The 11,723-nt window shown below is 41.5% G+C and overlaps 1 protein-coding gene across 1 annotated transcript in view; it reads right to left on the minus strand.

Moving 5' to 3' along the window:
- Positions 1-6,843, minus strand: part of DKK2 (dickkopf WNT signaling pathway inhibitor 2) — a 105,697-nt gene extending 98,854 nt beyond the window's left edge. The window contains exon 1 of the mRNA XM_033105420.1: positions 5,926-6,843. Coding sequence (XP_032961311.1) covers positions 5,926-6,147 — 222 coding nt within the window. The 5' untranslated portion in view covers positions 6,148-6,843. The remainder of the gene's footprint in view (positions 1-5,925) is intronic.
- Between the last annotated feature and the right edge of the window lie 4,880 nt (positions 6,844-11,723).

Here is an 11,723-nt window from a genome sequence, read left to right on the forward strand (position 1 = left end):
TTAGGTCCACCACTTGAAGAAGTCACTCCCCCAATTGTGATGCTTTGATTTGTTTTGCCATTTAATGTACTTATTCATTCATTCATTTTATTTATTTGGTTGCTTCAGAGAGATTGGGACAGTTAAAATGTTGTATGATTAGGAAATATTTAAATTTAAGCTATTGTGTGTACCAAATTATAATACATAAATTGAATCCACCAATTAAATTAGACACTGGAACACATTTAAAAAGGATATCTGATGCACATTTGTCCCTTTTATTTGACTATGGAAGAGAAATTATTTTAATTTTTTTACAAAAATCACCACTTTTGTGTTTTGCTGATTTTATTTCACATTTATTATTTGGAGCACATAGATAAATCTAAACTAGTATGCAGATCACAAAAATATAATCCGTTACGTAGGTTCAGTGTTTGTGAAATAAGTGTTAGAATAATCTGTTTTTAGTGCTATATAAATGAATTACTTGAGTTAAAGTACCACAATTCCGATCTGATAGTGAAATCCCTTTGCCTTAAAGTTTTCTCTGATTCAATTTAACATTACAAAGTCCGGGATTGGTGGGATGAGCTCTCCTTAAGGACTTCCGATTGCATATTGGTGTTATTTGTATACTTCCCTCTTTGCTTTGAACCCACAGAGTGGGCAGTGACCCAAAGTTGTTAGCAGAAGAGACTCATTGGAAAGCCACTATTTAAAATACTTGGATTGTGACTTTTCTCTTGTGGACAGATTTTCCTATCAAAAATTCCCCATATTTTATATCAGTTAACCTCTTTGTTTGGGAGACTGGTCTATACTTTTCCTAAAAAAATCCAACAACTAGAGAAAAATACGTCATTCCTCTCTAGTTCCTGGCAGGAGTGGACAGAAGAGAAAGAGAAAATTAACTTCTGCTTACCTGAAATAGTAAGACTGAATTTTCCAGATTTAATCTTTCTATGTAACCTTAAAGTGATCCTACACAATGAAAAAGTCTATCTATTAATTACTATTAATTTTTTTTCCTTTTGGGTTTTGCCTCAGATTTTTTTTTCAATGACTCAATAAGAGACACAGACAGACACAAAATCTAAACCTTTTCAAAGGTCAGATAAATAAGTAGGAACAGCTTTATCTCCTTTTTATGGATGAGTATAGTGGCTAGAGGTATAATGAAGTTAAGATGACTTTAAAGGGCCGACAGGGAGTCACAGACAGAAATAAGATTGTATTCCATTTTGATGTTCCATCAATGCCAAAGAATGAACAGCCAGAGGAGACTGAGTCTAAAATGGTAAATATACTGTGTATTGTAAAATGCCTTTGCAATTTAACAGATTACTATGATGTACGATTAAAATGACCATGCAGGGAAAAGAAGAGGAAGTGGCAATACTCTCCTAGGACAGAATAGATCAGTTATCCTTCTATTACACCGCTTTCTCTGCTTTAGAAACTGTAAGACATGAAACATCCTGAGAAGGAGTTTGTACGGGAGGGGAGTACTAAAGAAGACTACGGTAGGGTCAAAGTCACAGCTGGAGTGAGTTTAAATAACCTTGTCCCTTGCTCTGTCTACTCTAGTGCAAAAATAAAATGATGGATGGTCATGCTCAGATTATCATTAAAATAGTTTCCTTGCTGTTCACAAGGTAACCTTCCACTTGTATCAACTATCATCAATTCTCTATTATTCACAGTGAAAGGAAAGAATCTTAGTGTAGATTGTTTCAAAATCGTTTCATTTTGGAAAATTTAATTTTAAAAATGATTTGCTTTCTCGATTACATTTAGTGTTAGTTGATGTCCAGAGGAGATAGCAGATATTTACTTTCCAGCAGGGGCAAGTTGAGCTGGGGTTAAAAAAAAAAAGTCATGGATAATTTCAGAAAGTGAAGAGATCGCCTACGGAAAATAGAGTGTATAGTTTATTTCAATGAGCAATTTCATGAATATTTGTGCGTATAAATTCATACAGCATTTTATTAAAGAAAATGCAATATGTAAGTATTAGTACTCTCTCACCAACTCCCTCAAGCTTCAGTTTCAAAGTATTTCAAGCATTCTTATTTCACAACATAATTTCATCCAAACCACTGTCCTTCAAAGTCCAAGTTATATTAGAAAATCAGGGAATCTGGTTTTATGTTAAACCAGTTTCAGCTTCTTTTTAAAAACACATGTCAGGAAGCTTATCTACTTTTAAAATATAATTATTTTCACAGTCCTACTCATAACTTTTAAAAATATTTCAAAATCCTACATATTGTGTTCAAAATAATCTGTTTGTCTCAAAAAGACAAAGCAAGGATAAAGACTAAAAGAAACAATTACAAACACAAATCCAAAAGGTTTTTCATTCACAAAACAAATTAAAATAAAATCATTATAAATTACAAAGGTAAAATTATTTTATAAATTGCTCTTTTTTAAATTTGTTTATACAATAGCCTGTAAAAGTTGATACCTCAAATTCCAGAGGTTATGTCGAGCAACAGTGTACTCAATCGATATATATGCTACTGAAGATTTTGTTCAAAATTAACTTTGATTTAGAAAATATGCAGTAGTCTCTTAAGAAACTGAAGTATATAAATGTGGACATACATATATATGTTAATAACAATCCTACAACCTAATTTATCGCATATATATATATATATATATATATATATATATCAGTTTTACGATATATATATATCGTAAAACTGATAGATGCAAACAGAAAGTCAAATTAAAACATTAATGTGAATAATTCAGCAAAATCATTTTTGCTACCTCTGTACAAATCCCCTGAATACTACCACATTCGATTTTCTATATCAGTTTTCGTCATAACGTACAGCTGTGTCTTTGAAAGCAAACCTAAGAATGAGAACTGTAACACCTCTAGAGAACAGTGCATTTTCTCTGAGAGCCCTATAAATTGTTCTCAAAATTCAAAGGCTCATTTCCAGGAGTGATTTACAAATAATCCACCTTGCCTATCACAAGTAGCATCCCTATAAATAAGAATGTTACGAAATTAGACTAAAGTGAATCAAGAAAATCTTGGTTCCCGTTTAGTCTCATTTTCACTTTTATAGATTAATGAATTATTAAATTTCTTCAATAATTCCTTCTGCAATGGCAATACATTGTTTTATTTTAATTCTCTATCCTAAAAGTAAATCACAAAAAAATAGATAATTTTCAGTACAGAAAAGAAAACCAAAGACTGTTTCTAATATGCCTACTTGAAATTGCATCTTACAGTTCCTTGTTCCTGCATCTCTGAAATGTATTTATTTCAGCATCACCAGATGGGGAAAAGGGAAGATAATTCAACTTATTAGGCCTCAGGATAACACTATAGAATTAGCTAGTTTGATCAGTTAGCACTTTAATTCCAACTTTCTCAATCAATCATATTTTTCTATTATGATAGATAAAAATTCAGCTTAGCTACATTTCAATTCTAGAGTTTTTCTCCATAAAAGGAAGTGACATCTTCCCTTTCTCATAGTCCTTCTAATTTTCATTCCATTATGGAAAATAAAAGTACTAAGAATTTTGGTAACCACATAACTCGTGGGATAAAGAGACCCATAGATAGTGAAATAATCCTCTTCCTACTTCAAAGAAGAGACGTTTTTCTATTTGTTTCTTTATAACAATACACATTTCAGATTACCCACTATAAAAAGATAATCCTCCCATTTTCCAGCTATCTTCCTGCAATTCAACTCAATGCTTTATTTTATGTTACCATTATCTCTGATATGTTCCAATTTTCTCACAAACGCAAATGTCAAATTTTAAGGTCTGGTATTACAGTTAAATAAATATAACAAAATGTATTCTATAGAATCACTAAGTTATGGAGAGGATATGAGAAATTCAACTCAAAACAATTCAACTTATTTCTAAAATAAATAAATAGAGCTTCAATTTAAAGACATACAAATAGAGTTGCAACCTATTTAATGAGCAGATATTTAGAGATAGCAAAATAAGCAGAGATTTTATACATATTTATATACAGATATCAAAACATAAAGGATAAGCTGGATTCCCGGGCGCATCCCTCAGTCTAGTCCATGTAACCCCATGGCTAGTGACAGTGCTGACATAAGTGATAATTTGACTATGGAACATCAGCTGCTCGGGCCCAGTGGTGACAGAAACTCTTCTGTAAAGAAAGTTCTTTACAGAAACTCAAAGAATGCGCATGGATTAGAATAGAAAGCACTCTCAAAAGATCATTGGATCTATCCCTCGGTCCTTGGCTGAAGTGAACAGTAAACTCTTTTCAACAACTGATAAGGTGGAATTTGAAGTCACTAAGTAGCATTAAAGATATGTCTAATGATTTGGATTGAGAGCATCCTTGCTTTGCAACCTTTGCCCCGTCTCATGATGGAATTTTAAGCGAAGGTTAAGTCCATTCCTATTGAAAATATCAGGGTGGTTCTGAGGGAAGGAAAAAGGGAACCAGAGTGGCCATGTAAGGGTGGAGGTATGTGACATGTGTGAGAATGAGCCAAGGATATGTGTGAGTGTAGTGTATATGCATATGTATAGCTTCTCATTGCCCTTGAGACGTTTAGAAAAATCCTATGATCTCAGACTTTGTATTCCTTTTGAAAGGATAGCTGAAATGTTTGGCATTTCAAAGCCCAGGAAGCTTTCTGGAACTGCAAAGCCAGCAAAACTGTCCCGTGAGAGGGCAGTAGGGGGCCAAGTGCGGGCCAAGTCTTCCCTTGCTGTCCATCCAGGACAGGCCCTCGCTGTCAACTTTCACCCGGCCACTTGCGATGGGGACAGGGGCAGCAGAGGACACCGAGAGCGCAGAGAGCAGCTACAGTTGGCTTCTTTGACAAAACAAGCAAACCCGGGATCTGTGTGGCAATAAGCTGCCTTCAAGGTTTGACAGTTGTGCGAAGTGCGTGTGCTGTTTAGCAAACTGGCTTTCGGTTTTGGCTTCCTACAAAAGGAGCGGAAGGGGGAGCTGTCTTGGTTCCTAGTGCCCACAGAGCCCCCTCTCCTGGCTGCTGCGCGCCAGCCACCGCTGGTGCAGAGTGTGCGCGCTCCTGTCTCTGTGTATGTCTACTGTTTGCATGCGACTGTCAATCTGTGTGACTGAGACAGAGACGCCCGCGGAAAATTCCCTCTTGCAAAAAATGCCTCTGGCGACTTCTTTGCTATGTCGCCCGCACCCTGGCCAACCGCGCCAAAGATGCTGTCATTGTCACTTCATTATTTTGCTTCGCCCCGTATGATTTATTTACAATTCTACGGGAGTCAGAAATGCGGGCCCATTGAAGTTTTCTGTCTGGATCTTCTTGGAAGGGAGAAAGCGGTTGGGAGGGAAGGAGAACCTGAAAGGGGTACGCCGCCTCCAGATTGTAAAATGTAGTGGTTGAGAGCCCTGGACACCTACTCAGACTGTTGGGATTGGAATCCCGCTCTGCCATTTAAACTAGCTGTGTGCCTTGGGAAAATACTTTGTGCCTCATCTTCGTCTGCAGAATGAGGACAGTAACAGCGCCTAGCTCGTAGGGTTGTAAAGACTAAGTAGAATATGTAAAACTCTTAGAACAGCGCGAGTTGCTACGTGTTAGCTATTAGCATCATCCTCTGCACCGCAGCGTTAAATTTGGAAAAGGACCATTCTGGCCACTTTCCACATCGATACGCACTAGGTCTCCGTACATGCCCACGACGCAAAGCAAAGGTGAGGCAGAACCCTAACCCGAGCGCTCCACGCCTTCCAGCAGCAGCAGCCACCCAGCCACCTCCGCCCTCCCGACCTGCTCGAGGATGCCCTCCCCAGTTGTTGTGAGTGCCAGCCCTGGGGGCACCCACTGGAAGGTCGAGGGGCGCAAAGGCAACGCGTTCAAGAGCGCTGCTCCCTCCCTCTCCTGGAGGAAGAGTGTATTTGGAGTGTTTTCCTACCTGCCCCAGGTTTTTGCCCTTCTTACTGCCGCCGAAAGCCAGTCCTTGGTATGTGCCCGCAGATCGATTGGCGGCCTGTGCAGGCGTCTCCCCGCCCAGAGAGGACTTGATGGAGTTGAGTTTGGCCCGCGAGCTGCCGAGCTGTGAGCTCTCCACCATCAGCACCGCGGCCAGTAGGAGCAGGCAGCGAGACGAGTCCTTGCCCCGCATCAACGCGGCCATCTCCCGGCGAGGGGTCCCCGGGGAGGCGCAAAACCCGGAGGGGTACTGATGGGGAGGGAGGACCCCAACACTGGGTCCCTCACTTGGGGTGCGGAGGCTCGCAGACTCTGTACCCCTAACCCCACTTGGCTTCGGGGGCCCAGGACCGTGTGAACTTAGTCTCACGCCTCAAACCAGGAGCAAGCGCGACCCAAGGAAGACCCAGTTCTCCACCAGAGCAGGAAGTTCTGTAGTAACTGGAAGCAATCAAAGGCGAGACGCCTTCTAGCCAAGGAGGCGTGACCCGAGGTGCAAGAAGACCCAGCCCCGCACCGTTTCCGCTGCTCCTTGCCCCGCACCTCCGTGGTCCCGCCCGGATCTTCGCGGTCCAATCCCCCTCTTAAAATTGCTCAGGAGGTCCACACTAGCTCCTTCTCCTTCGGCCTCAGTTGCTTTCCTCTCCTCTTTTCCTTCCCTACCCTTTATGTCTCGACCTTTGCAGGACTCAAGTCCTCTTTTTCCACGTTAGCGGACGCTAGAAAGGGGGCTCAGGAACCGCACCCAGACCAGACCCTCGAGGTCTGAGGCAAGCTGAGGTTCCCTCACGCGCGCACGCACAGTCGCCCCGAAGGTTCTTCTCCAATTCACACCCGTCAGCCAACTGGTGCCAGGAACGCCGCCGCAGTGCCCTGGAGCTGTCCCTTCGCTCCGCGCGGTCTCCCTCTCTGAGTCTGCTCTCTCTCCGCAGCCCCCTTTGCTTTTTATAGCTTCTCATAGTGTGTTTTTTTTTTCCCTCCGCCCCCAATTCACGAGTGACAAAGAGTGAAAACGTTTCTCTCAACCCCCCCACCACGTTCCCGCCTCCCTCTTCTCCTTCCCGCTGCGACTTCCCCTCCAGCTTCTCCTTCTCTCTCCCTCCCATCTTCTCCCAGCCCTCAACAATTGGGAGAATGGTATTCACCCCCAGAGGAAAATAAGGGCTCCCAATTCCTAACAACAGCTTCAGAGGGTGGAAGGACCTGTGGAAACAGGCGGAGTGCAAATGTGGAAGTGAAAGGGGGCAAGCCAGCACTGCGCTTCGGGACAGCTAGCACCCTTCCTTCGGTTCCCAACCCATCTCCAGTCCCTGACTCCGAACGGAGCACTGGAAAAGCCTACAGAAGACCGAGGGAAGTCAGCATCTGGGCATTAATACTGCAGGCTTTATACGCTCGAGTTGACTCTTAGCCTGTGCTTCCCAGTGGATGGGTGAGGCTAGCGCTGTGTTACTGAGCCTGGAGGTACCCAACGGGTCCGAATAGGGGCTTTGGAACTGGGGAGAAGAATACTAGAGAAGAGTTGGAAAGCTGCGCCTATTCTCCCTCCTGGGAGGCGTTTAGGACTTTCTAGTCTCAGATATTCTCCGCCCTCCAGCCCCCACCCCACCACACACGCAGCCAATGTCCCTGTCTCTGAGGGGCTGGGAGGAATGAGGCGCTCCTGAGTGTGCTCCGAAGGTTTGAACCTTGCAGCTCCAGCCGGCATCTTTACCATGCCAGGCAACTGCCCCCTTTGGGAAGTGGAAATCCCAGACAGGCATGAACGGGGGCTGGGGAGCCACTGAGTCCTGCCTTCCTCGGCTTTCTGCCTCCCAGCCCCTGGGAATTCCTTGGGAAGCCTTATCTGCCAGACTCCGCGGCTCCCCAAGACCTTCTGCGAAGGTCCAAGGAGGCTCCAAGAGGGTCTATGGCAGGCGGGCCAGAGCGCGGCGCTTGGGGGCGCCAGTGGCAGCGGCCGGACTTGGCTCTGAACTACAGCAAAAGACAAGTTGTCACAGGCAACTTGGAGAGGTTTGGCTTCGAGAGGTTTGGCGGTCAGGAGCCAAGGCTTCCAAAGCAACGTGAGGGGATGTTGGGAAGTTGTCGCCTTTCTCCTTCTCGGCCTTTAATGCCTGCACGCAGAGAACTCGAGGCAGTGCAGCACAGGTTGGCGGCTAGCTGCTAGGGTAGGAGGCTCTCTCCAGCTGCACGCTAGAATTTTCATACATGGGTTCCTTAGCTTTCACACCTGATTCTGGCACGCACCAGCACGTACAGGAGTATGCATTTAACATGTGGCTAAGTGAGAATGCTAGTGACTCCTTTCTTTCCCCCCAAAAGGAGTGAGTTCTAAAGTATGAATTTATAGCTAGGTTCTTCCAGACAGCACAAGCTTTGCAATTTGGGCCGCCCCAATCTGTGAGGCTGTCTGCCATGGAATTCATTTTCAGAAAGATTTTTCTTTTTTCAATACACAGGTAAAAGGGAATTAAAACTCAAGGAACCCTCCAGTTTCTTATCTTTGGATTGTCTTGTACTTCCTTAAGGTAGAAATTTTCACATTAAAATAAAAAAAAAATTCACTTTTTAAAAATATGCTCAGGAATGGACTTGTAAGGACAAAAGGAGCATTCCAGGCACTAGTGGAGGGCAAGGAAACTGACCCCTACTCTATAAATAAGAACTTGGGATTCAGAACTTAGACTTTGCAGAAGGTTATATTTTTGGCCTTTATTCTGACTTGCCAATTAGAAAACATTAGAGAAATGGAGAATGTTAAGTTAGGAGTCTTCTGGTTCAGATATTTTTCAAGAATATTTTAGAACAAAAGGAAATGGAAAAAGAGAGCTAACTATGTAGCAAGCAATCACTCTGCATCCTCTTGAAGGGTGTGGATACCCACCATCGACCGAAGAACAAACTCAGACTAACCAAGAGAAAACTGGACATATTTTGCCTCTTTCTGTCAGTTCCCTCTTTCTTTACCTCCAACCAGAATAAGATCCCACCTAACTCTTGTGATAAGTACTGCTAAAAAAGAAAAGTGATATCAAGCTCGGCGTATTTATTTTCAGAAATCCCTCAAGGCTCAGGGTATCACGACAAAAGGATTGTCTCAGAGGCTTACATAACACCCTACAAGCTCCAAAAGCAAAGTTTTACAAATACACTTAAAAATAAAAATTCACATGAAATTTGCTTGCACAAATATTCTCCTCTATATATAAAACAAAATCACACTATGAAATCAAATGCTAAAACACACACAGCTACACTTTACAACTAAAAAGGAGTTAAAAACCAATTTCATTCATAATCCAAATGCTCTCTGTAACATTGTGTAACAGACCAAAATAGACACACATAACCCATATGTATACAAGTAGATATGCACACACAAAATCAACAAACTGCAAATAAACACGTCAGAATTACTATCATGATCACCCATGTGTGTTTTTCTCATGTGTGCTTTCTTAAGTATGAAGACACAGGCTTCATACTTAATTGAAAAAATAGTTTTTTTATGCCTCTTACAATAACATCATTAGGGAGTAAATATATAAAATCAGTGCTTTACAGAAGTAAGAACAGTGTTCTCTTGTCCAGAAGAAAGTAACTCTAGACACTTTTTCTTTTGGCCATCTTTTCCTCATACTCTGCTGCTCCAGTAATGGGGTCATTTTGGTTCCTAGAAAAACTACAACTGTCCCAGCAATTATTCCTGGATCCTGGTTTCCTTCTGAATACTTAGTCCTAAGGTGAGTTGAATGTACAGTATACCTCATCTCTGTATTCTTGTTTTTCATCCCATTGTCTATCTCCCTGCATTAGTGACCACTTCTTACAACAGCCTATTTAGCAGTTGTTCAGACATTCAGTGCATATTTATTAAGTTTAGGGGCTTGAGGATACAAAGGTGAGTCAGTCAGGGCCTTGGCAGTAGAGAGGCTTGTAGTCCACTGTCAAAGCCATACCTCACTGAAATCTGTTGTTTGCCCCTCTCAGGAGTTGCTGCTATGAGCCTTCCTCTAGTCTCATCTGTTATTGAATTATGCCGATCGCCGTCTCTCACAGGAGAGCTGGAACTTCTGAGCTCAACTGCATTCATGTGACTTTGGGAATAAAAAAATTAGAAATGACCCCCGGAGTCTTTCCTTTCCTCATAAGTCACATGTGCATTTTAATAGTGTACAGGGAGACAATACTCCTACATTTGTGGCTGAACCCAAAGAAACTACACTATTTATAGTCACTTTAGGTTAGGAAGAATGGAAATACAGTACCATGGCAAACTTGGGAATGGAAATGACTTTTTAGTAGTTCCTACAGAACCCCAAATCATCTTTTCCACACAGGATGGACATGAAAGACCTTCATATTGTTGGATATTAAAGGATCTGGAAAATAGTTATGTAGCTTTCCTCTCTCCATAGTAAACCAGGCTACCTGGTTCTCTATTCTAGTAGTACTCACACTTTGGATTTTATCACGAGAGTTTTATGTTTTATGTTTCTCACTTTGCCTGAGGAACAACAGTACCATGTGTTGCTGTCAATTACATTTTAAATAATTTGTAATAAATGTAAGCACTGGTATTGTGAACAATTTTTTCTGTTTCTTGATGGGACTAATTTCCATTCCAGATATGAAAAATTGCATCTCATATTTTATCCCTGCTGTAGTATCAGCTGTAATTCTCTTTTGCCTTGATCTCGTGGCTAACAGGACCAGCTAACGAGAAAGCCCTCCTCACTCACATTTGAGACACTTGCTGTGCTTGACACAAACATGCACAAGTGAAATGGTTCAAGGGATTTCATGGTGAATCAATCAGAAACATAATTGTTTAGCCAATGGCTTGTTTTTGATCCTTGACATATCTATCATTTCCTCAACACTTAATCTGCCACCCAAATGAAGAGAATTACTGAACAGATTCCTCCCCTAGAGCCTGAACCTAACTAAAAAGAAGTGTGCAAATAACATAGTCAGAAATTCAGGTGGACAAATTTCTACTGACATATGAGTGACCTTAGGTAGAACTGAAATTAGAAAAAAAGTCTCCAAATGTTTAACACCAAACCTTACCCTTTATGATACAACTTCTGCACATTCTATACACTGTATATCTTCCTCGGTGGCCGACTTACTCCCAGTGCTGAGTTGTGACAGGTAATTTAAAGATCCATTTTGGAAAAAATACTATATTGGCAGTGAAAGAGAAATACGTTTATTTCTTGAGAGAGGTTCGTTCACTCAAGAAATCTCATCTTGATGAGCAACAAAACAAACAACTTTTAGATGACATGGACCAATTTCTCCCAAACTCTGTTCCTTAGGTCTCCAGGGTTCTACAGAAATCACACAAGGAAGTTCAAGCTTCTGTGCTTTTGACAGGACCTCATGAGAGAGGGCTCCAGCAACATTAATTTTTAAATGCCTGTTTTGTTATTGTTTTTATTTGGGGAGGATTGTGTTGGTTGGTTGGTTAGTTGGTTGGATGGTTGGTTAGTTGATTTTAATCAACTGTTACTGCTTAGATTTGGAAGCCACAGTAAGCTGGGCAAAATATACTACGTCCCTCAACCTGTCAACCAACAACAAGATGGATTGATTTCTATGCTGTTATTATTACAAATTAGTTCCACAACCAAAACTATTCAAATAGGAAAGGTATTGAAAATCTGACCATTTATTCAGAAATGATTTTGTCACTGAAAGTAGGGAATATTTAAAAAAATGGAAGGGCAGGGCAGTGAATCTAGTCATAGCACAATGTGCTTGTTTCTGGTCAGG

Source organism: Rhinolophus ferrumequinum, chromosome 5, assembly GCF_004115265.2.
Source record: "Rhinolophus ferrumequinum isolate MPI-CBG mRhiFer1 chromosome 5, mRhiFer1_v1.p, whole genome shotgun sequence".
In the NCBI taxonomy this organism is placed as follows: Eukaryota; Metazoa; Chordata; class Mammalia; order Chiroptera; family Rhinolophidae; genus Rhinolophus; species Rhinolophus ferrumequinum.